At 36.8% G+C, this 25,618-nt stretch overlaps 2 protein-coding genes across 2 annotated transcripts; one reads left to right on the forward strand and one right to left on the reverse strand.

Moving 5' to 3' along the window:
• Positions 1–171: 171 nt before the first annotated feature.
• LOC119773238 (vesicle transport protein SEC20-like) lies at positions 172–8,470 on the forward strand. Its single transcript, XM_038270146.1, has 6 exons — positions 172–294; positions 3,002–3,094; positions 3,196–3,287; positions 4,800–4,904; positions 4,987–5,105; positions 8,037–8,470. The coding sequence occupies exons 1-6, from the start codon at positions 214–216 to the stop codon at positions 8,231–8,233; spliced, it is 687 nt and encodes a 228-aa protein (XP_038126074.1). The 5' UTR covers positions 172–213; the 3' UTR covers positions 8,234–8,470.
• Positions 8,471–16,232: 7,762 nt separating this feature from the next.
• Positions 16,233–18,409, reverse strand: nkx2.5 (NK2 homeobox 5). Its single transcript, XM_038270148.1, has 2 exons — positions 17,945–18,409; positions 16,233–16,975 (listed from the first exon to the last, which is right to left on the reverse strand). Exons 1-2 carry the CDS (start codon positions 18,261–18,263, stop codon positions 16,362–16,364), a joined length of 933 nt encoding a protein of 310 aa, XP_038126076.1. The 5' UTR covers positions 18,264–18,409; the 3' UTR covers positions 16,233–16,361.
• Between the last annotated feature and the right edge of the window lie 7,209 nt (positions 18,410–25,618).

Raw genomic sequence — 25,618 nt, forward strand, 5'->3', positions numbered from 1 at the left:
ATTATTATTCTGTATTTATTTATTTCTACTTATTTTCTCTTTAATTTAATAATTTATAAACGCAAGTTTCGTTCCAAGAAATATACGAATTTCATAGTTTAAAAATATATAAATATAGAGCTTTTTGTGGTCCCTTTAAGTAGTGTTCGGTATTTATCCGGATGAGAAGGTTCCCTTCCTGTTGCCGTAGTTTTAGCCGGCTACGTCAGCAATATGGCGTCTCCAGATGTCCACGTCCGAGTGTGTGAGCAAGAAATACTCAAATATGATCTGGAAATCAAGGCTCTCATCCAGGTGCGAATGTTTCCCTGGTAAGACCATTTAGGGCTTTTTTAAAAAAAATCCTTGCAGTGACTCTGCTGTTAGCTTCCATGCTACATCAGAGCGGCGGCAGGTAGGCTATGATCTGAACAGCAGAGAGGTGCGTTCTGGGAAAGATTGGGAGTTATTAAAGTTTGTAAGGTTTCCTACTAATTGTGCTTTAATTTTGAGATTGAAAAGAGCAAAAAAAAAAAAAAACACATTGTAACCCGCTAGTTCATTATCTTTTCATTAAATCAAGCTTCAGTTGGCAGCACAGACACCGCTGAAAGAAACACTGAGATGTATCTAATAAAGGGGAAACATTTAAGTGAGAAAGTTCGATTCTTCATGATTTCCTACGTAGAAAGCGAGAAGATTGAGAGTTCTAATATGGCTCCCCTTCAGGGGCGGTTCTAGACAAGTACGGCCAGTGGGTTATCATGGGGTCAAATTAAAAAACAAACAAAAAACAGGTCAATATTTTTATGTCGACGAAATAGTGAAATATCTACATCATTTAGTTCAATTCAAATTTGATGTTGCTGTTGTTCATTAAAATCACTATACCTCTGTAATATTAAACAAAATATTAATTAGTCATAAAAGTGATGGTGTTGAGTGACCACATACCGTAAATCCTCTAATATAGTACGGGGCCTTTATTTCACTCGGATACATCTTGGTCTAGGCCATTATTGGAAGGAGGCCAGAATTAGAGGCAGGCCTCTATTTCTATTTGAGCAAAACAGACTACCAGTGGAATGAATAAAAACTAGATTTTGTGTCTCTTTGAACCTTTAAAATATTAGGTTCATTTATTGAAAAAGTACAGTTACCATAACGGTATACAGAACATTATTCAGACATCTTTCAGCAGCTGCAATTTTTCTGCACGTCAATACGGGAAAAAAAAAAAAAAAGACACAGAATGGAATCTTGGCCAAACTGACTCGCGAAACAAAGTTTTTTAAAAAATTAATGGAAACTGTTCTGCCATCACAGCAAAATTTTAATTGAGGCAGGCTAAGAGGAAGTAGGCTACCAGTATCGTATATTTCAAGGGAAATTCAGAACAACGAAGGCCAACGAAATTCAACGAAAGTCATTTTAATGCTGCCTGGTTACAACCTGACCCACCCGTAATCACATTTGTCTTTCAGATCAGAATGATTGTGTAAGGTCACTACGATCTCTGTGTAAGGATGGGACTTCCCATGCTAATGGCTTGGATTCGTTAGCAAACATTGCCCCCCTGTGGTACTTGTATGTTACTATCACAAGTTGTTGAGGACTGCCCAGGAACATCGTTGGTTTCTAATTATAGCCCCGGCCTGTATACGAGTCCGGCCCTTATTTACCTCCGCCGACAACGAGACCGGCCATTGTTAGAGTCCCGGCCGCTAATGGAATACAGGCCAATATTAGAGGATTTACGGTAAGTCACATTTGATGATGATAGGTGCAGCCAGTGTCATCACCAGCAAAGTTACTGTTACAAAATAATAAAGGGCTCTACTCAATCTGTTAATGATATGATCTATATTATCCCTGGTATCGAGCAATAAAATACCTGTTTGAGACCAACAGCTTGCCGTCCCTCTAATATCCCCTCAGATGCTGAGTTCATTTTGCACATTATATTTCTCCAAAATGATTTGTCGACACCCTTGTAATCATCTCAGGACCCCATTTTAAGAATGGCTGCATTAACATGTAACACTTACAGTAATAATTTGATTAAAGTTGCATTTAGTGAGTAATGAAAACATTCAAATAAAAGTAGAGGAGTTTTATGATTAATAGTTTTCTTAATTTTGATTAACTATGCTACTGCGTGTACAAAATTGAGGTAATGATGGATTAATTTGTAGCTCTACAAATTTTTTCCTTACATTTTAAATATATAATGTTGACCCTATGGGAAAAAATACAAACCCTTTACTCTAAAAAATGTTAAAAGTAATCATCCTTTTTTTATTTATTTATTTTTTTTATTTTATTTATAAAAAAAAAAAAAAAGTAATCATCCATCTTTCTTTTTGCGTTTTTTAGATTTAAACAAAAAGCAAATATTTTCTAGGTCTGCTTTATTTATTTGTTTGCTTACAAACATCCCGTCTCCTCCCTTTTCCCCAAGACTTGTTCAGCTCCCGCTGTAGAAATATCTCTTATATATTTATAGAAAACATTTGAATTCAGAGGTAAAAAAAGGACAAAAAAATGTGCAAATTTAAATAGAATTAATGAGAATTACAGTTTTTCAATATATCAAATCACAATCATCATGATGTCATGTTCAATTAGATCTTACGCTTTAAATATGCTGACATTTTTAACTCGTACTTCAATTTATTTTGTGTCAAATGACATTTATTTAGAAATCCTTTCCTCCCTGCATCTGGGGGTATAAATACGGCATATTTAAAGAGTATGTCTAACTTTATTATGTTTAACATTTAAATGCAGCTTCTTTAATTTTTGATATTATTTAGTAAAATTCTTGAACTTAACACTACATAAATAAGGAAACGACTTTTCAGTGGGTTTGGTTCCTTTGGGGGTTTTTTCCGACCCAAAGCGAGGGCGCCGTGTCCCAGACGGTGTGTTTACGTTGGGGAAGAGCGTCACGTGAAATTCTTAAAACCAAACATTGATGTATTGCTGGATGTTTGCAGCATCATCCATCTTCTCTCCACAGGACATCACAGAGTGCGACGGCCCTCAGAGCGAGCTGGAGGAAATAAACGCAGATGTGAAAAAACACTTTCAAAACCTCAGGTTAAGGATTGAGGTGAGAGTTGTTTTATTTTTGTTATTAATTAGGAACAAAGTGATCCATCAGATCCTTTGAGAACAATGTTTCAATAAAAAGTTGCTTTGCTGTTTTAACAGGACTTTGAGCGCATTGCAATGGAGCAAGACAGAGAGTCGGACAAACAGGCCCTGCTTGGCCGAGTCGACGGACACAGAAAGCAGATGCTGAGGTGATCTCTTTCAGATAATCAGCCGTTTCATATATATGACGACACCGTTAGCCATGTTGGGCGCGTTACTTTGAAAAAGTAATTAGTTATAGTTACTAGTTACTTCTCCTGAAAAATAACTGAGTTAGTAACTGAGTTACTCCAAAATAAAAGTAACTAGTTACTAGTAAAAGTAACTATTGCGTTACTTTTGCTAGTGTATGAAATTAATAACTGGGGATGTCTAATTCTGAAATCCTGTGTTTGGGTTGTTACTAGGGATGCACGATATAATCGGCCCCCTATCGGTATCGGCCTTAAAACTGAATATCGGACATCGGCTACCCCACAGATATTTAACCTGATATTTGATCAGCTTCTGAGTTTCTAAAGTCTAAAAAAAAAAAAAAAACTACTTCTTCTTCTTCCTCAAAAACTTCTTTTTTACAGACTTAAAAGCTTCTAAAGACGAGGGAAAAAATATTGATACATTAAAATATCCCAATATCTTCATATGCTGATATATTGCCATTTAAAAACACCATATCAATCTCTTTTACTAATGAAATATTGCTATATGTCATCGTTATGCTACGAAATCCCCCGAAAATTCACGAAATGTTGCCATATTTTTATATGTTGATATATTGACGCGGTATCGATCTATTTTACTAACAAAATCTCACAAGAATTAGCAAAATATCACGAGAGTTTGTAACAGAACGATGAAATTTCACGAGATTCTGAAAGTAAAATAGATCGATACCGCGTTTTTAAAAATCAATTTGATATCAGCATATGAAAATATATTTGAGTATATTATTTTTTTAAAGTGTCAGAAATGGATAACAAAACTGCTATTTTCAATGACTACTTATTTTTGTCCAGTTTTAACATCAGTATCGATATCGGTTATCGGCTACATGAGTTTTAAAATATCGGCATATCGGATATCGGCCAAAATCCCAATATCGTGCATCCCTTGTTGTTATAGATACTGCAAGATGTAGCTATATCCATCCATCCATCTTTCTCCCTTTCTCCATATAGGCTAATGATCGTTCACGCTCTCCATAGTTCCCCTGTGGCACAGGGCGGCTGTTATGCGCCTTTAGCCAGCATGCGCGTTTCCTGACGCTTGCGCGGTGAATCGTGTCGCCGCGCTGTGCGGAGATGCAGGGGAAACCGTAGCTGATGTGGAAACGCAGCTCGACGTAACACCAGTATTTCCATCTGGAAGGCGCTGTTTTGCCGCTGGAGTCCTCCTCACTCTCCATCCTCCCCTCTCTCATGACGCGCGCACGAGTCCTATCATGAAAAAAGGTTAATTGTGCGACCTGAGTAACGTGCAGTGAAGGGGGTGTCGGCAATTGTAATTGCGTTATAGTTACAGTAAGAGTAATAATTTTGATTACTCGTTACTAAAAAAAGGTAGCGGCGTTAGTAACGCTGTTACTTTCAACGCCGTTACTCCCATCACTGACCGTTAGCCATGTTTGTTTCTCCTCCATGAACACATTCTTATGTTTGCAGCAACCAGACGGCCTGGAGGAAAGCCAACCTGGCCAGCAAACTGTCCATTGACAAAATAGAGAAGCAGGCGCTGCTTAACGGGGCTGATGGCGCTGTGAGACAGAGGTATTAGAACCCTTTAAACATCCCAGTACCCTTAAGATTTATTTCAGTTTGGTTAAAGAGCTGTTTTTGATTTACCTGTCAGGAAGACGACCAAAGAGGGCCTCGCCCAAAACGCCAGCGACATCACAGAGAATCTGATGAGCATCAGCCGGATGATGGCGCAGCAGGTCCAGCAGAGTGAAGAAACCATAACGACACTAGGTCAGTGATTGAAAGGACAAATGTAGTGGTGGTGTATGGAAGCAAATTGTTACCATATTTCAAATGAAAAAGCTTTTTCATCTTAAGAATGTGGCCCCATTACTTTAATCATAAATAAAATTAGTAATCAATCATCCTATTTGCGTTTTAATTTTCTTCTTCAAGACTGCTCATCCTTCTACTTAATTAAAATGAAAAAGCGTTTCTGAAAATGTTTTTTCATTTGAAATATGGTAACGATTTGCTTCCATAATGGTGAGATGAAGCCTCAATGATTTCCTCAGTTCATGAAGCTTCATGTGAACATGTCGCCACCTACTGGTGGAGTGCAGAACTACAGTTAGTAATATAATCTGATTTTTTGCAATTGTTTTTTTTTTCTCATTTAATTTCCTTTTAAATTGTTAATGATTGGCGTGTATAATAAAAATTTTGTAATTTTTTAAAATCTTAAAATGAAAAGAACAATCAGGTACACTGTTTTTTTGCTCAAGCAGACAGTGAAAGTTTTTGTGCAAATTGGGCAATGAGGAGCAAATGAAAGCTGTTTGTCATTTTTATTCAAACATTATAGTTTTGTCCGGTTTTTTTAAACATATCTTTATTACCGTTTTCAACTTATACAGGAAAAGCTTTGTACAAAAGCATAAAAGCTTCTTATAATAAACTTAACAAGGTGAACAAACAAACCGCTACAACGACAGCAACAAAAAACCCCACACAAGACAGAAAGAAAAAAAGATAAAATAAATAAAAATAAGTAAGTCCATAAATTAAACTAAATCAGGAAAACCTGTAACAATATGTTCAAAAAAGAATAATAAAGAGTTCGGACAGTTTTTGGTTTTGATCGGGTTGGACGTTATGTGTTCAACCAATCTTTTGGCTAAACCAACCAATCTAATTTTGCTGTGTTTTTCTCAATCTATATTTCAGGGTTTCTGCTGGTTAAAAGTCATTAAATTATTATTTTTTAAATTAAGGCCTTGATTGGCATTAAAATTCATTAAATGTGATTATTTTGGCATTTAAACTGCTTTATTTAAAAAAAAAAAAGTTTATAAAAACAATTTCGTCAGATATATTATATCGCCATATATTTGTGCGGAACTGCTTCGGGTTGATCGTAAAGCCGTATGTTCGGCGAAAAAGCTTGAGGCGGAGAAAAAGCTAGAGAATGTGGAAAATGCGAATTTTAACAAGAAGTGGCTGGAAAATGAGGAATTCGGAAAATGGCTGCAGCCTGTCGACGGTAGAGATGATGAAGGATTTAGCCATATCATATATATATGGGCCATTAGACTGCTGAATGTTTTGTAAAATGGGCTATTGTATTTGTATTTTATTATATTTTATCATTATATATATATATATATATCGTATTTTCGTGACTATAAGGCAACAAGACGTTGTTGAGACCGCCATCAGAATGCAAATGGACAGAAACCTCTGCCTATGGTGATTTTTAAGAGAAAGACTTTGCCTAAAGAGACTTTTCCAGCTGGAGTCGTTATTAAGGCAAACGAAAAGGGCTGGATGGATGAGGAGATGATGAAAGCATGGCTGATGGAGGTGAATGTAAGGAGACCAGGTGGTTTTTTCCACGCATCACCATCGCTGTTAATCTGTGACTCCATGCGTGCCCATCTCACAGCCGATGTGAAAAACATGGGGAAACAAATGAACGCTGTGCTCGCCGTTATCCCGGGGGGTCTGACAAAGGAACTTCAACCACTCGACATCGGTGTGAAGCGGCCGTTCAAAGTAAGGCTGCGAGCGGCGTGGGAGCGATGGATGACCGACGGAGACCACAGTTTCACGAAAAGTGGGAGGCAGCGCCGGGCAAGTTACGCCACAGTTAGCGGATGGATTGTAGATGCTTGGACTAACGTGTCTGCCGGCTCTGTTGTTCGAGCTTTTGCAAAAGCCGGCATCATTTCCGAGGAGCCGCGCGGCACGGAAAGTGACTCTGACAGCGAAAAAGGGGAAATCGGCATGTCTGATTTAGCGCAGCTGTTTAATTCAGAAACAGAGGATGAGGACTTCGATGGGTTTGATTAATACTTTGTAATAAATACATGAATAAAGCACAAACATACTCCGTTATGCTCCCGCTCTATTTTTAAATATGCAGTAGAGGTATTTAAACGTAGTAGAGGACATTTACCGGTATATAAAACCCGCGCCCTATAATCCGGTGCGCCTTGTGTGTGTGTTAAATACAGTAATGGCACACATAACTGAGACTGCGCCTTTTAGTACGGTGCGCCTTATGGTCGTGAAAATACAGTATATATATATATATATATATATATATATATAAATGTTAGAATTGTAAATTTACAGTCATTTTTAGTATTTTTCAAGGCTGCACTTTTAAAAACGATGAAATTTTCCACAGAGCCGTTCCAAACAAAGTTTCTTTTTGTTTTACACTTGTGTAATCAAAATGACAAATAAAATCTGTCTAATCTAACCAAAATAGTTTTAACCAACTAGATTTGCTTTTTTTTCCAACCAATCTATTCTTAAAATCTATCCAAACTCTACTACAAACTCCAACATCTAGACTTAGATGTGAGTTTGTTTAAATGCCTGTCAAGGTTCTCGTGCGGTCTGAACCACTTCCTAAAGCGGTCACGTGGTAACGCAGTAGAGGCTTCGGACGTCATCAATTTTTACCCCTCCCCTAAACGCATCACGCCTCGACACGCTCCTCGGTGAAACGCCCCCCTCCATTACCGGACGCCTGAAAGCCTCGGCTCATCTCATAACATCGCTAGACAAATGTAAACCATCTGAAAGCAAGAAGCAGCACATGAGGATAAGATATGTTTGGTTTTCACTAATGTATGAATAATCCTGCAGTCCTTTCAGTAAAAAAAAAAAAAAAAGATTTAGAATAAATCCTGTTTTTCTATTCGGTTCCAGCAACGTCGTCGAGAACAATCCAAGAGACAAACGAGGAGTTTAAAGCCATGACTGGAACCATTCAGCTGGGAAGGAAACTCATCACCAAGTACAACCGCAGGGAGATCACCGATAAACTGCTCATCTTCTTGGCGTTGGCTCTGTTCTTTGCAACCGTCCTGTACATCCTCAAAAAGAGGCTCTTCCCTTTCTTATAGGCCAGAAGGTCGCCATCAGCTCCACACACAGGACCTTCCAAAGTCCAGATTCCATGCTGCTAAATATAAGGATAATCCTGCATGTCAGCAGCTCCTCTAAATGTTTAATTTATTGAGCTCTATATCTTTAACTGACTTAGATTTAAATCAACGGCTCAGCTATTGAGGACCAGAAGAGTCATTAAAAAAGAAATGCAACCATTTTGAATTTTATATTCAAATCATAGATCTCGAAATCCAAATAGTTTTATAATTGTACATTTTAAATGAATTAATTTAGAGGAAATTAATTGTATTTATTAATCCATTATTTAATACCACAATCTGTAAATATATTTAAAATTAGATTTTATTTGAATCTGATTATATTTACCTTTCCTTAACTGACATTTCATTTTTGCTTTTTACATTTTCCTATTCACTTTCCATTTTCAAATCCTTTTTCTGTTTTATTTTTTATTTTTATTTACTTGACCCTTTTTTTTTATATTTCTGTGACCAAACTACAGTTTATCAACATTTTGGTTACAGCTTATAACCAATTTAATAACAGTTTAATAACGGCTTGTTTACAGCTATGTAACTGCTTATTAACAAGTAAAGTTAAATAAAGAAATTGCAAAGTGAGACAGAAAATGTAAAAAAAGAATCTTCTGTATACATTTGTTTAATTTTTTTTTTTTTAGAAAGAATATTTTTTATATACATAAATTTTATATATATAAATAATAGTATTTTATTTTTTTAATTGTCGTATTTATATCGGATTGATAAATACAATTTGCAAGCTTAACAATTCATGCTTAGTGGTTTTTAATTAAAATGTACAATTTTAAGACCCTTTTCCAATTAGATTTTTAAATCGATGATTTAAATATTAAAATTGAAATAGTTATAATTGTTTTTCCGGTGACGCTCCTGGTCTTCCATACTTACGGACCAATCAGACTCTAATGTGTTTATGTTTTATGTTCCGTTTTCTTCTAAAAAGCAGGTGAATCTTAAAGATGCTGTAATTATATTTTTCTGTCAGTTTGTTCAGTTTTTAATTGGCTAACTGTTTTGAAACAACAACAGTTAACAATATAAGTGTTTCATATTTTAAAAAGCAACCTGTAAATGACGTTTAGACATTATTTTGGAGGCACTTCCAGGGCCTTCTGTGGATCAGAATGCTATTTTATCAGTTGTTTTTATTTAGCGTGAGACAAACCTTCAGCTGTAGCACTTTTTATAATTAATGCTTTATATAATTTATAGCTGCTTGATATTTTGCTCTTTTTATTTTTATTTTTTTACGGGTGGCTGTTATTACCTTCGTTTTCTCCTCTAAGCTTCAACCCAAACAGGATTTCATGCGAGCGAGTCGACGCTGCAGCCGAGCTGTTCACACCAGCAGAGATAGAGCCACATTCAGCCACTGCCTTTCTTCCGATAAGACCCGGAAAAGCAGATTATGGCTGGAGACCCCCCTCCCTCTCCTTCTCTTATTCCCGTGTGGGTGGTGAATGAGTGAGGGTTGATATTTTTAGGTTTGTGCGCTGCCGTTATCTGACGTTGCCTTTTCAGCACCTCGGAGGAGAAGGTGGTTGGAGAAGCTACATGACCTTGCTACCCTCTGTACCGCTTTCCATTGCCTTGTTGTTTATCCTTTCAGTTTTTTTCTGCCGTCTGTTTGCAATAAACATGGATTCGTCCTGTTTTACATTTGTGGCGTGTCGCTGAATTGTGTCTATTGTTTTAAAGAGGATGACGGACAGAGTGTGTGTGAAGAGATCTGAGAGATGTGTAAGCATCTCCTTCTCATCTGAAGTGGAGGCAGTTGGGCTGAGCCAGCTCCTCCACTGTTCCTATAACTGGACACTTAGACAAGGTACTCTGTTAAGCAAATTACACTATTCTTGCATTTAGAGCAGAGATATTGTTAATCGAGTGCTTTGGTTTGTGTATCAACAAGTGGGCCGGTGGTCCCTGAAGAGCACGCTGCTGCTGCGCTGAGGGTTATTAACAAGAGGCGCCCAAACTTCAGCAGCTTTACGTTTAACATACAGTTATAGGGTCATTTTTTATAATGTTAAAGACAATCAAAGACCAAAGAAGTTATATATATATATTTTTTAGATTTGGATGCACTGGAGGCCTTTTGTTAAATACTAATTGGAATCAAACCAGGATTCCTGTCTCCACACTGCAAAAGATTTTAATCTAGATAAGTCATTTTTTTCTAAAAATAAGTGCATTTGTTCTTGAATTGAGGAGGTAAAAGAGACATTCTGCCAACAAATTAAGACAATTTACACTTAAAATAAGAAAACACAATGGCATTGTCTTATTCCAAGTGCATATTATCTAATTATCTTATTTTAAGAGTAAAAATACTCATAGTATCTCATTTACCTACTCAAATTAAGGGTGAATACACTTAATTTAGGAAATTTTAACTTATTTCTAGATCATTTTTGCAGTGCATATATGGTGCATCTGCTTTAATGCATGGCACCTTTAGGACTAATGTTCCGTATATGTTTTATAGAATAAAACATGAACTCGTCAACTGTAACTGTCTTATTATTTTAAAATTAATTAATGTTAAATTCATACAGTAGGTTCTCATTCTGGCTGAATATTGATTGATTGACTTTATTGATCTCACAGTGGAGAAATTTAAACGTTAAATCAGCTGAAATAGTCAGAGGAGAAGAAGAAGTTGCAATAGGAAGGAAAAAGATGCGTGGGATATATACAGTTTTTTTTTGTAGGATTATTATACAGTGTTATTGCACAGTTATTGCAATGTGTGTCATGTGTTAGTTTAGCCTTCTAGGCTTTGTTTTTGTTCCATGTATGTTTACCATAACAGCATCATGTTACAGAGATTAATTTACTCAGTTCAATTTGCCAACAACCTGAAGCCTGGCCTTATTCTGTCATTGTTAAAGGAAAAGTTCAGTCAGCAAGGAATGATCAATGGATCGTTATTATACCTAAAACTAATACGTTTGTTGTGATTTAATGACTTTAGCCTTAATGAGTTAAAAAATATATATATTTTCGGCGCAATCTCTGGTTTTCAGATTTCCAGAGGACTTCACCATTGAAATTCACCAGAGCTATAGTTAATCTGACAATGCCCACGTGCATGGCAGCTGGATGCTGGAACATAAAAGTGAAAAAAAAAAAAACGAGTTATTTCACCTTTCTGATTCCTGATCCTCCACGGACGGGTTGGTCGTTGGATCGCCAACTTGAAGAGGGAGGATTTGCCATCGAACTTCTGGCCAGAGAAAAAACCCGTAATATGTAGCCAACATTTGGAAGAAGAATGTTTTCAAGATGACTTGGATAATAGCGCGTTGTGACAAACACCAGATACAGCACTGGGACTTGATCAACAGCCGATACCGCACCGTGACGTCACAAACCAGTAGGTGGCAGTAGTGTTCATTGACAAACATGGATGCCTCCAGTAAAGCACATTCACATGAAAATTACTCTGAATTAAAACACTTATCATTAATTGAACAGTGTTTTATAATTTCATATTTAAAGAACTTTCAGAAGTTTGAATTCAGAATATGACCAAACTTTTCCTTTAACTGGATTTTGGACTTTTTGCATATAACCTGACTATATACCTTTAAGTTTGTTTCCAGCTAGTTTAGCTGCAAAGTTAATACTAAAAACATCATTAAATCTACATAATATTGTTGTTTTGTGATTGCTGCCACAATATTCTTTATATAAAAATTGATTTTGTCCTTTATAAATATTTTATTCCCATATTTGTTTATGATAACTGCATGTACACTGCAAAAAATGGAAATCTAAGTAAGTAATTTTTCCTTAAAGTAAGTGCATTTTTTCTCCAATTGAGGACGAAAGTGAGATACTTTGGCAATGGAACAAGACAATGTACACTTAAAATAAGAAAAAACAATAGCATTATCTTATTTCAAGTTCATATTATCTAATTATCTTATTTTGAGAGTAAAGATACTAATTTCATTGGCAAATCCTCATATTTACCTACTCAAATTAAGGGTAAGTACACTTAATTTAAGAAATTTTTACGTATTTCTAGATTGTTTGTTTTTGCAGTGTAGCACCTCTTTACCAAACCTAATTCCTCGTATGTGTAAAACCAACACAGAAAAACACAGATGTGTCCCAAAACAGTTTTTTCAATTCCGATGCAATATCAAAGATTTGATTATTGATGGATGACAATATTGACCTGATACGATATTTACTTTTATACTCATTTAGAAGTGTTAGAAAATACCTGATCAAAGGATTTGACTGAGAGCAACCGATCCATTTATGTTTCAGCTTTAGATTACTGAAACTTTAAACAGAAGTGGAAGGTTTCTATCGACCTGCTTATATCAGGGATTTTAGAGGCAAGCCGATGTTTTCCAAATATTGTTATCGAACTGATCCCTAAAATAGCTACGTTTCCATGGACACCAATAATCAGAGTAAAGTCCTGATTGGAAAAGTTTAATGTAAACATGTCAGACTGAAAATTCTAATCCGGTTCACCCTGATGGGAAAGAAGTTTGATTCTGAAGGAGAGAGGAGGTTCTTTCCAATCATCAATATCGTGCATGTGTCCAACGTCAGCGTAAGGTTTTTAATCTGTTTTTTTTTAACCCTTTAAAGCCCGATCCAAGAAAAAAACAAAATAGAAAATTACTTTTTTTGGTTTGAAGTCCTTTTTTTGGCCTTTTAACAAAATATGTAAAAAGAAAAAACAGAAATACATTTTTGATATTAATATTTTATTACTATGCGATAAGTCAAGATTATTTTTTTTGTAGTCTTCTGCCCTTTTGAGCAAAGTTTTTACCATTAAATTATGCAAAAGGTGTCAGACGCAAAACATTTCAGGAACCGTAAGTATCAAATATGATACATTTGGCATTACAGGGTTAAGAAAGATGGACAGTTGTGAGCGTGTTTAAATGATTTATTCTGATCGTGCATACAGGTACACTAACATCATGACTGTATCATTTTATTTAGCGTCCATGTAAACAGAGGATGTGAGTTTCCGATCAGCCAAAATTTAGTTCGGATTGGGCAAATCTTACGGATGTAAATGTACCTAATAAAACATTTTTAATCGATTCTAAAGTCAAACGTTTCTAATTGGTGAGTTTCAAGGCAATCGGTGCTTTATGAACTTAAACAGAGCACTGTGGTTGTCAGGCAAAAGGATTACATCACTTAAACACATTTATTCTCTGTATTTAGCCAAACTCTCAGGGAGTATTTTAGGGTTAAGGGTTTTACTTGGGGACCTCTAACCACTAAGTCGCCATCTAAACATTGGTCTTATACTATTTACGTAAGCTTTTATTTATTTTTTTTAAACACAGATGAGAAAAATTATCGCAATTGTTAAAATGTAACTAAATTGTAGTAAAATAAGTATGATTACGATGCACTTTAGTGTTTATCTGTTAAATGTACGTCTATTGTTTAGTGTAAAAAATAACAATTAAATAGTTAAATGTAACACCAATCTGAGTGCATTTGGTCCCACTCTGAATTAGTGTTAATTTAACTCTCTAATAGTGTTAATCTTACTCCAGTTGCTGTTGTAATAACTTGCTGTGCCCAAATCCTTTCTAACTCAGATAAAATGTTTGCAAACTGTTACAAAAAATCCTGTTGATAAAACTTAAACATTTTTTTAGACATTTTTGACATTTGAAAACATGATTAAATACATTTAGTGAGTACTTTCTTTCTGCACAGTAAAAAATGGGTGTTAAAAGTTCAGAGCTAAGCTGTTTAACTCTAAATGGCGTATTTACATCGATACTGAGTGTAAATCTTAGTGTTGGAGTTAATATTCAGTGTAAAATTTGACAGCAACTTTTACTCTATATGGCAGGGGTCTTCAAAGTTTTCCAGGCCAAGGACCCCCAAACTGATGGCAAGATGGACCGTAATTTTGTACGTTTTGGACGTTTTTACCATTCACGAATCTAGAATATAAATTACGATTAGCCCTAACCCTAACCCTAAGATATAAAACAGCAAGCAACGTAGTTAGAGACATGAATATGTGATGATTGCACTGTTTCTCCCAGTTTTACGTCCGTCCGCGGATCTGCTTTTTTTTTCTGTCTGCCAGCGCATGCGCACTGATGTGGTTTTTTGAGGAAAAACGTCCAAAACGTACGAAATAGTGTGCATAACTTTTCGTACGATTTCATACGAACTGATAATGAGAATATGTTGGATGAATTCATGTTAATGTGAATTTAAAAACAATTCAATTAGAGGAAAAAAAATTGCAGGGTTGAATGTAAAAAAAAAAAGTCTTATCGACCAAACTTTCGCGACCCCCATGCAGTACCTCCATGGACCCCCTAGAGGTCACGGACCCCCTGTTGAAGACCTCCGCTATATGGTGTCCATTACCCACCGGTCTCTGAGAGGTCTTCCTAATTTACACACTAATGTTTAGTAAAATAATTTTTTTGAAAAATATTATCCGAAATAGAGTTATATTCAACTCTGCAGGTTTTTTTTACCATCTCCAGTATAACTGCTGGAATGATTTTGTCCATTTGTTGCTGTTTAAGCTTCATTCTTAAAGCATTGCTATTGTTACACTTTGACTGATTACAGTCATAAGTTTTAAATAAACATTTCATTTTAATTTCTAAGTAAAAGGTGAAACATAAAAGCTTAAGATTAGCAGGAGACGATAAAATCCCAGCAAAAGCAGCGTTTTTAAATGAAGAAACAGTCTCTAAAGGTTTACTGCAGGTCAAGGTCATGGCTCTGTCCCAGCAGCCTTTAAGCGTTTGTGTACGCAGCAGAGGTGGCTGACAGAAAGTTGTAAAAAGCGAATAAACTTTTAACAACCTTTTCACCTTGTTTAAGTAAAAACGACTGAAGCTTTCTAACAGCCACTTGAACATTTTAACCTGACATGAACCACGCCAGCGGTTTCAACACACGCTAATCTCCATTATGAGGGTTTATAGCTCATTCTGTCAGTGTGCCACTAACAGGCAGGGGACTTTATTTCATTTTTACACACCACTTCCAACTTGCTTTTGTTTTAAATCCAAAATAAACTTTTTTTAAATTATTTTTAAACATTTATTTGCACACATTTCATTCAGGTAGATTTATATAAGCAAGTTTAACAGCTTAACTTATTCCTAATTTCTGGTTTTAGTTCATGTTTCCTGTGCCAAAAAGTGCAAAGGAGAGGATTAGATTATCTTTTAAATCTGATTGTTTTAGATCTATGCTGTGAAACTTCCAACAGGATGACGATCAGTTACCAAATGTCATTTATTACAATGATAGCCTAAAGTTAATTTGTGAGCAGGTTTAACTTTTACATTTGCTTTTATTTTTTAAAGCTTACCCAAAAATAGCAAGTTTTTTTATCTAATATATTCATTTATAATATAAACCACTGTAACTAGCTGCACTTTAAAAGTTTTTTCTGTCCAAATTTTAGAAGAGAACTCAATTAAGTTAAAAATGACCTTATTAGATCATCCTTAATTTTGTTAACCAATTAAAATGAGTTGTAAGTGAAATCTGATTTTATTTTTTCCCCAAAAGAAATAAAATGTTTGCAGTTTTATAAAATATTTTCCTTTATTAAATTATGTGAATTTATTTCAAATATGTTGCCAGTTCCTAAAGAAATTAACTATTTTTGAACGCTTAATGTATGTGAAACACAAATAATTTAAGTCAAATAATTTCAAAATTCTGTATTGTGTTAAAGAATATTTTTATACAAATAAAATTTGAAAGCAACCATCAGGTTTAGGCACATTTCTATAAAATTACTAGTACTGATAACAGGGAGAAAATTAGAAGAAAGAGGAAACTTCTGAAAAATTTGAAATTCAAAACGAAAACTAGGCTATGAACTTATATTCCAACCTTTTCTTTTTTCTTTTTAGTAATTAGTGTTATTTGCACATAAATTCTACTGTGCGCCACAATTGAAAGCTTTAAAGAACTTGTGCTGAAAAAGAAAAACAAGCCAAATGGGAATATGTATGAATCTATAAACAGTCCTTTAGAAATCCGCATGCAGGCTCTGCTCACACTGAACGAGTTTTATTTCAGGGTTTTGTTACCACGTCCTGATGCCGTGCAGAGAGGAAACTCCGTTACTGGGAGGAAATGTGTTCTGGACATTGTTCAGGTCTCCCATCCCAAAGTTCATGTAGTTCCCGCTGCTGGACGCGCTCTGCGCGGCGCCTGCTGGGTAGCCGCAGGCGTAGTTAGTGTTGCAGCCGGGGCCCGTGTAGTTACTGTAGTTACTGAAGGCCGGGTAGCTGTTATAAGCCAAATGGTTGATGGCTCCCACGCTGTAGGACGGATTATAGGAGGCCGCCTCTCCTGCGAGGCAGGGCTTCCCGTCCCGCACCAGCACCGGAACAGACACCCTCCTGGGCGGCGGCAGGGCCACCATCTCCAGGCTCTGGTCCTGCCTCTGCCGCTTGCATTTGTACCTCCTGTTCTGGAACCAGATCTTGACCTGGGTCGGGGTGAGTTTGAGCACCCCGGCCAGGTGGTCTCTCTCCGGGGCGGACAGATACCTCTGCTGCTTGAAGCGGCGCTCCAGCTCATACACCTGCGCCTGGGAGAAGAGGACGCGCGGCTTCCTGCGCCTCCGAGGCTTGGGCCGCTCCAGGTCCTCGGACTTTGAGTCCCCCAGGGGCCCCGCAGGGACGCTGAAATCCTCTGCAGCACATAAATAAATTATACAAAATAAAACATAAGTCATAAGTTGAATTGCTTCATGTATGATTTCATAAAGTGAGAAACTGTTATACCGGTAACGGTTTTTTAAATATATATTAATAATAACTCACTGCAGAAATTAAGACACTTTCATTGCTAAAAAAAAAAAAAGTAGTTTAATTTCCAAAATAAAGGTAATTAATTCACTTAATTTTAAAACCACACCCCCTTAATGCAGGCGATGGAAATGTTAATAATCAAATCCGCACTAAACAAAATAATAAAAACATGTTTCAAGCTCCTTAAAATATATAAATTCTTATCCCAGAATAATCTTCCTTAAATACTTTAAAAACCTGCAAGAGTAGGCCTAAATGTTTCTTAGACTTAGTATACCATTTCCATTTTAATCAGATGTTTTAGGAGAAATTAAAAAAAAAACATGGTGCAAAAAAAAGAGCATTGATAATTAAGTTTAGAGCATTAAATATCAACTAAGAAGCTCAGATTCATTAAGTTTTCTTTGCCATTAGAGTTGGTGCTAAAAAATAAAATGTTTTGTTCTAAGAACCAAGAGAAAGATTTCATCTTTAAATGATGTATTTGTTTAAATATAATATAAATAATTCCATATCGGCCTATTTCTTTTATCTTAAATGATGAAGGATTTGTTAAAAAGGTAGTTATTTTAAGTTGAAGTTGCATATCATTACTTCACATGAATAAAAATGTGTCTGATGAAAAAAATAAATTATCTTAGGAATATTTTATGCGCTTTTTAAAGTTAAATCGAGTATTATATGTGAGAAATTGACGTAAAGCTGCTGAGCTTCATGTGTTAGGATGCTTAAAACTTTTTTCTTTATTATTTTCCTTAGATTAAATAAAACTCTGATCTTATATCACATTTTTTACGCTTATCCACTTGTTCAAATAATAATAGCCTACGGCTCACAGCTTCCTGCTCACCTTTTCTTCGTTTCTCCCCAAACCCATCCGATTTCACACTCCTCTCCATTTCCAGCCCTGACAGCGGTTTGCCATAAAAGGCAGGCGCAAAGTTGCCTCTGCCGGCCGGATCGGACTCCTGGATGTCCTGCTGGAAGAGAGAGGCGGCGCTGGCGGTGGACATGTCCCGGAGAGGCTCCTGCTTCAAGCGGGCCAACATGCAGGAAGAGGAGGAGGAGGTGGAGCAGTCCACAGAAGATCCCATCAGGTCAGGATTCTGCTCTAAATTTAATATATCCTTGACAGAGAAGGGTGTGGACGTACTGGGGCTGGGAAACATTGCCAAAAGACGCAGGAGAAAGGATAAAAAAAAGCTATGAATCTGTCATGGAGCAGCAAAAAGATGTCCTCTTTCCTGGAGTATTTACTGGGTTTAAGTGACAGTTTGTAGAACCAGACTAGGCTTGAGTGAAGTGTGCATTTTGACTGTCAGCTCTGTCTCCTGCTGACAAAGTTTTTTTTTCTTTCTCTCCTCTGGGTGACGCAGGGAGGTGGAGCAGCAGAAGCTCAACAATGACGCAAGGTGATGCCTTATGTGTCCCAGACATGGTTTTCCACTTTCTCTCATTTTTCTTTCTTCATTTTTTCTTTCAGGCAGAATAAGGCTGGAGTTTCACTTCCACAGAGACACAAAAAACTTGGAGGATTTGATTCAGCTGTGGGGTTTAAACAACATTATATTGTGTCAGATGAAGGACAACTAACAAGCTTCTAAAATTTGTTTTTGCATTAATAGTGATTTTTACCTAAAACTTTTTTTTTACGTCAATAATAGTTTATATGTTTGAATTGTGTAAATAATGTGTTTTTTTTTTACGGTAAATGAAAGAAGGAGAAAAAAGACAAGTGACAAAACACAAAGAAACCAATAATTGTAAAGTGGATGAAAGAGAGCAGCTTTCCACAGAAATAAAAATTAAAATGCTTTTACCATCGCTCTGCAAAATAATCTAAACCCAGACTGGATGGATGGAGACCATCAACCAACAAATCATTTCACAATAAAGGTGAATAATTTGCTTCCATTTTGTTTGGGTGGTTCTGCAGGGGCCCTATAGACCTGGTTCTGGCCCCTGTAAGATGCTACATTTTTATATGATGGTGATTTCTGACACATAAACAATCACTGATTGATTACCTTGTGTTTAAATTTAAGGGTGATGAAGGCATTTCAATTTCAGTTGATTCAGATAGAATCAGTCTCATCTGCTAGATCAGTGGCCTATGATGCCACAACAAGCTTTTTGGCTCACTTAATATAACAAGGGAACTGTTTTTGTTCTGTTTTCATCAGTGAGGCAGACACCCTGTCTACTTTTAAGGCTAGGCTTAAAACTTTCCTTTTTGATAAAGCTTATAGTTAGAGTGGCTCAGGTTATCCTCAGCTATCTCTATAGTTCTGCTGCTATAGGCTTAGACTGCTGGAGGACATAGGGACCCCTTTTTCATCATTCTACTTCATTCTATCTCTATTCTCCCACTCTGCAGAATCTATTAGGTCAATCTCTAACGTTCTGCTCTCTCTGCTTTTTCTCATAGTAGCTTCATCTGGTCTGTTCCTGTTTAGCTGTGACTCCATCCTGGAGAGAAATATCAGCTGTGCTGCTGCCATCAACACCTTTGTTTATAAAAGTTTGGAGCTTGGCCTGTTTTTCAGTGTAGTCCTGTTTCTCTGACTGTGACTAACTGGATGTGCTCTCTTCATCCTCTGACATGGGAGCTGGCTCTGAGCTTGTCTGTCTGGCTGTGTGTTTCCTGGACGGGGCCGCCTGTGGAGCTGGTTGACAGTTGCCTTTTGTATCTCTACTTCTTTCTCTAAGTCTGCTTCTGTCTCCTTGAACCCCCGTGGGCCTCAGCAGATGGCCGCTCACACTGAGCCTGGTTCTGCTGGAAGTTTTCTTTCTGTTAAAAGAGAGTTTTCCTCCCTACTGTCACTGCATGCATGCTCTGTGTGAGGGACATCTGTTGAGTCAATGTCAAAATGCAAGTGGAAAGCGTTGCCACAAGCTTATCCAGGGGAAACATGTCTTGCAAGTCGATGACTGGATCCGATCAACTGATTTTCCTTGACAAACCATTTAACCAATCTGACTATGTTGTCCCTGTTTTTATATCTTGAAAATATATAAATACATTGAAATGAATTTGATCCAAAGGTAAAAACGTACTTGCTTTTAAGCTTGGCACTTAACATCTAAGTTGATTTTTTAAATGATGTAATCAGACAAAAATGTATGTGCAAATTCTTGTCTTTCACAATAAAAAAGACAAAACGAAACCAATTAATGTGAGCATTATAACAATTTTCCAAATGAATTGTTTTCATCACAAATGTATGAAACCGATAGTAGGTGATGAATACATGTCAAGACATTCCAGCTACAGTTTTACTCCAAATTCACCTGATCTCACACATGGTGTGAACTTTACTGTGATACTTTCACAATAATAGTAGTAAAAGTAAAACCTGATCTAGAATTTTATCCCCAAAAAGGAGTTTTCCCCCCTAAAAGTTACGTTCAATAGACTAAATGTAATTAGTTAATACCAACCTTTGGATTTTAAAGTTATGTAACTGCTTTTTGTTGGTTTGTCACATACACCATTTAAGTTTGTTGTCTCAAACTAACAAAATGTTCCAGATGTCAAACTTTTTTCCATCTAGTTTAGAGGAAGTCACCTCAGATGTCTTTTTTCTTTTGTCTAAATTATGCACTTATTCATATAACTGGTTGATTGTGCAAATCAGACACAGTGATCTAATGCAGCCTCTTAAAGGAATAGTACACCCAAAACATGATTAGCCTTCATTTTCTACTCACCCCCATGCTGAACAACACTCTGGAGTACTTTTTTGATATCTCAAATGCATCTGGAGATCTGGGAGGCTTCTTGCTGTCTGCTGACATTCAAATAATGAAGGTCTATGGCGCCCGAGGCAGAAAGGTCCATAAAAGTCCACAAAAAACGTGTCAATATTCCTCCATACTGCTCGTCCAATGTATTCCAAGTGTCCTGAGTGGGTAGCATCCAGAATTTACTCGAAACGAAGTCATTTAGAATGTTTTTAGAGCATAAACAGTAGTGTATAGGATTTCCTAAAAGCGCGTTCACGAGTCTACGGAAACCGCGGCAGACCAAACCAGATGAAAGTGCGCATTCAGCTCGGCAAAGAACTCATGCTCTTCCTCAACACTGAAGTCCTCAGACATTTTTCTTTCGTTGTTTCTTTCTTTGCACAGGTAAACAGCACATTTCTTCTTCTACGCTTGCATTATCGGCAGAGCAGACGCTGAATGCGCACTTTCGTCTGGTTTGGTCTGCCGCGGTTTCCGTAGCGTCGTGAATGCGCTTTCAGGAAATCCTATACACTACTGTTTATGCTCTAAAAACATTCTAAATGACTTTGTTTCGAGTAAATTCTGGATGCTACCCACTCAGGACACTTGGAATACATTGGACGAGCAGTATGGAGGAATATTGACACGTTTTTTGTGGACTTTTATGGACCTTTCTGCCTCGGGCGCCATAGACCTCCATTATTTGAATGTCAGCAGACAGCAAGAAGCCTCCCAGATCTCCAGATGCATTTGAGATATCAAAAAAGTACTCCAGAGTGTTGTTCAGCATGGGGGTGAGTAGAAAATGAAGGCTAATCATGTTTTGGGTGTACTATTCCTTTAAATCCCTGGAGGGAAGATTTCTCCAATCCTGTCCCTCTGAGCTTGAGTCTCACAGCATCACATCATTTGGTCTAACTGAGTAAAGGTCCATGTGTTTGGTAGATCATGCGTCCCTTTTGTCCTCCAATAGAGGCAGACAAACGTTTAAGGGGCCAAAGGAGATCAGACAGGTTAGGGGTTCCTGAACAAGGAACCTGAAACCAGGAGCGACACTCTGCTGTCTGCCTGCAACAGATTCTGGAGCCGCTGTCTGTCTTATCAGGACGTGATAACAGATGACAACAAATCCACACACAAGCACGCGCACACGCACACGCACTCCCACCCACGCTGCGGGGCCAGGTTATCCCATCAAAGTGTCAGGAGTGACACACTTGGCGCGCGCAGCATTTATCCACGCGCGCAATTCTTTTCCATTTCTAAAACTTTCTTTTCTCCATTTCTTAAACCAATAAAAAAATGCGATATATAATCACTAATCACCCAATTTCCGGCCATGAACAAATAATGTGTTTGTTTTAGACGCACCAGCTTCCTCTCCTCCCTCCTGCATTAATGGAGCCGCTCCAGCAGACAGACTCTATTATCGTTTGTTTTATCTGCAGCGTCCAGCGCAGCCGCGGGTAAATGGGTCCCCCTGTCTCCACGCCGGCTGCGATGTTTATAGTTTTTAAGACTATTTGCGCGCCTCGCCAGCTGATGAATGGCCCTAAAAATCTTCCTCGGCTGCTGCGAGCATCAACACTGGCTCTGCTCTGTAATAATCACAGAAACAGAGTAAAACAAGACGTTGGGAAATGTTTCCATCATGATTGATTTCCACAGAGTTAAAGTGCATTTTCTCTCTCTTTTTTATTTCCATGTGCAGTTTGCTCACGAAGGCAAACTGTACACAGACTTTAAGCAAAACTTCAAATCTACTGGACACTAATTTATTGTGTCAACTGTAAATTGAACATGACAGGCCTGGCATGTGTTTCACATCCCTAATGCCCCTTCCTGCTGCAGCCCACTGGCCCCTTTGACCTGTCTTTCTGCAGCACATCTCCAGCTTAGATAAAGCTGCAGATAAGGTCGCTTAAAAACTTCCGCTGCACGAATGAGTGGGTGTTTTAAAGGGTGACCCCCCTCCATCCACCGCCCATCCAAGGCTCCTCACTCTCCCATAATAGATGCATTTATTAGAATCAGGCTGAACAGAGAGACTGAGAGATAAATAGAAATTATTCAATGTTTTTTCAGTTGCAGAACAACAAGTTTATGTTAATAATAAAAGGCACACCTTAATAAATGTGAATATTCAATTTTCTTCCGTAATAAACTGAAATGCAAATTAAATATAGATTCATATTTAAAGCATAAGAATCAAGGCTCATGAAAACCCACAATTTGCCTTCTTAAAAATGCAAAATTCAGTAGAGACTGATAGAAAAAAATATATACATGAAATGCTCAAATTATACAGCTAATGAAGGATAATTCCTGAAGAAGCTAACTGCTCCAAAATGACTACATCTAGATTTTTATGGAAGGTTTAGTGGAAGAAAAAAACAAAACAGAAAAATGCACAGATAGCAGAAATAACTGAAGCTTTGGAAGGATTGGGAGACAAACTCATTCAAGAACTAGATGCAAAAGTTGTGGACAGTTGCTGAAGTCAGCGAGAGCTAGAAAAACCTGACTGTTTTTTTAAACATGCATCTAACTGGAGATAAACATAATTCATATCCAAGAAGAATAAAAAAAACAACAAATTTTTTTATTTGATATATTCAAAACATTCTTTGAATATATCAAAAAAGTGAAGCAAAAAAGAATGATAACTGTGTCAAACATGATGCATCTGGTGTGTTTTGTTTCTGGTAAAGCTCTGATTCCACCTGAAGTCCCTAAAAACCAGGAGTATCCTCATCTTAAATCTTTCTGTACACAGCAGCCTGTGAACCAGGCATCAGTCGGTCCTGGAGGGCCGCTGTCCTGCAGGTTTTAGAGGTTTCTCTCTAAAATTTCTCTCTCTCAGCACAGCTGGTTTACATTGATAGTTGATCAACAGGCCTTTGCTGATCTGCAATCATCAGAATCAGCTGTGCTAAAGCAGAGAAACCTCTAAAACCTGCATGATCGACTTTGGGGATGCCTGCGAAAAGTCAGCTTATTATGGTTATTAGAAGCATTTTAAAAGCTGCCTGCATCAGAACCCTCCAGAACTCTCAGTCTTGCCAATGATTGTGTAGACCAGGCATCCCCAAACTCGGTCCTCAAGGCCCCCTGTCCTGCAGGTTTTAGAGGTTTCTCTGCTTCAGCACAGCTAATTATAATGATTACAGTAGACCAAAAGCCTGTTAATCAGCTTTCAATTAAAATCAGCTGTGCTGGAGCAAGGAGACCTCTAAAACCTGCAGGACAGCTGGCCTTGAGGACCGAGTTTGGGGATGCCTGGTGTAGACAATAAAACATGAATTAACCTTTCTGTAAAAAGAATTGTATTCTTTTCATACCTCGTCTGGGAGAATAAGGAGGAGAAAGCTTAATTAGTCGAGACAAAACAAAACAGAACAAAGCAAAAAAAAATCAAAAATCAAACACACAACAGAATTAAATTAGCTGCTGCTTTATTAGCAGTAATAGTAGGAGTGACTGAGACTGGAGCTCTTTTACCAGTAGAAGGGAAAATTAAATCACCTGCAGAAAATCAAGATCATTGACATACCCATCAAACACTGAGATGTTTGCCAGCATGATTGCAATTAGCACAACTTATTCTTTAAGGCTGTTGGTTCTGTTAAAGCGTGAATAAAACAGAATCTTATCTTTTAAATAATTTTAAATTATATCAAATATGATGCCCAGAAAGTTTGAACTTATATTAGAAGAAGAAGAAGAAAAAAGAAATCTCAAAATTGAAGCTTTAAAGCTTTTTAAGCGAAAAAAAATAAAAATAACTCAACCTCTCTTGGGTGCCCCCTATTGGAGGGTTTTAAAATAGCTGGAACAGAAAATAACTAAATTCATTTTGATAAAAAGAAAAAAGTGCAGCAAAAATCTACATGCATCAGTAGAAGTAAAAATAAAAAAGTGTTTTTTCAATAGCAATTATTCGCATCCATGGATTTTAAAAAAATGCAACTCTATGTGTATATATTTTTTTCCTCTTTTTGCATTTATTTTAGACATCAGTGTAAGACATTTTCCAAAACTGCAAAATCTAACTTCTCTGCAAACGTTTGTCATAAGTAATTTTTCCCCCTTGTTCTTTTTTTCATTGTTCTGTCATCCAGTATTTACTAACCAGGTTAGACAGACTGTACTAACAAGATTTTTTTTTTCTTCTATTGACAAAAACAATGATTTAAACAGGGTTTAAAAAAAAACAAAACAAAAAAATAAAGTGAAAATAGATTTTTTTTCACAAGGTGCAAAGTTCTTCTTTATATGAAATCATTCATTCACAGGATCATTCAGTTATTCACAGTTAAAGCAAAAAAGAAACAGAAAGTTATGCTTAAACCAGGAAGTTGGAGTAATAGTAAAATGGATGTATCACATAAAAGAGATTTGAAAATAAATATAAAAAAAAAAGTCCTAACCAATAAGAATATATAAAAAAGGAATTTAAAAAATCCCTAAAGAATGCTGTTTTTCTCTTGATAAATAATACTATTTTCAGATTTAATTGAATTTAATTTTAATAATAACAGCAATAAGATGTTATCATAATGAAAATGTCTAAGGAAAAACTGTGGATCGTATTCCTTTAATTTGTCAAATGTGAAAAGATCTGCCAGCATCAATGAGAGATTTCCTTTTTCTCAGTTCCTTCATCAAAATATCAGGAAATGACCAACGTTGGTCCATTAAAGAGCGAGCAGAAATATGAAGCACGGATAAATGAACTTCTTTCTTTGTCATTAAACACATTTGATAAAACTAAGCATCTGCTCTTTTCAGGTAT

This window comes from Cyprinodon tularosa, unplaced genomic scaffold, assembly GCF_016077235.1.
Source record: "Cyprinodon tularosa strain WSP-4 unplaced genomic scaffold, ASM1607723v1 ctg751, whole genome shotgun sequence".
Classification (NCBI taxonomy): domain Eukaryota; kingdom Metazoa; phylum Chordata; class Actinopteri; order Cyprinodontiformes; family Cyprinodontidae; genus Cyprinodon; species Cyprinodon tularosa.

Coding starts and splice junctions, on each gene's coding strand:
- LOC119773238 (XM_038270146.1), top strand. CDS start 214: ATGGCGTCTCCAGATGTCCACGTCCGAGTGTGTGAGCAAGAAATACTC. Junction 295..3,001: donor AAATCAAGGCTCTCATCCAG/GTGCGAATGTTT, acceptor TTCTCTCCACAG/GACATCACAGAGTGCGACGG. Junction 3,095..3,195: donor ACCTCAGGTTAAGGATTGAG/GTGAGAGTTGTT, acceptor CTGTTTTAACAG/GACTTTGAGCGCATTGCAAT.
- nkx2.5 (XM_038270148.1), bottom strand. CDS start 18,263: ATGTTTCCCAGCCCCAGTACGTCCACACCCTTCTCTGTCAAGGATATA. Junction 16,976..17,944: donor TGGGGAGAAACGAAGAAAAG/GTGAGCAGGAAG, acceptor TATGTGCTGCAG/AGGATTTCAGCGTCCCTGCG.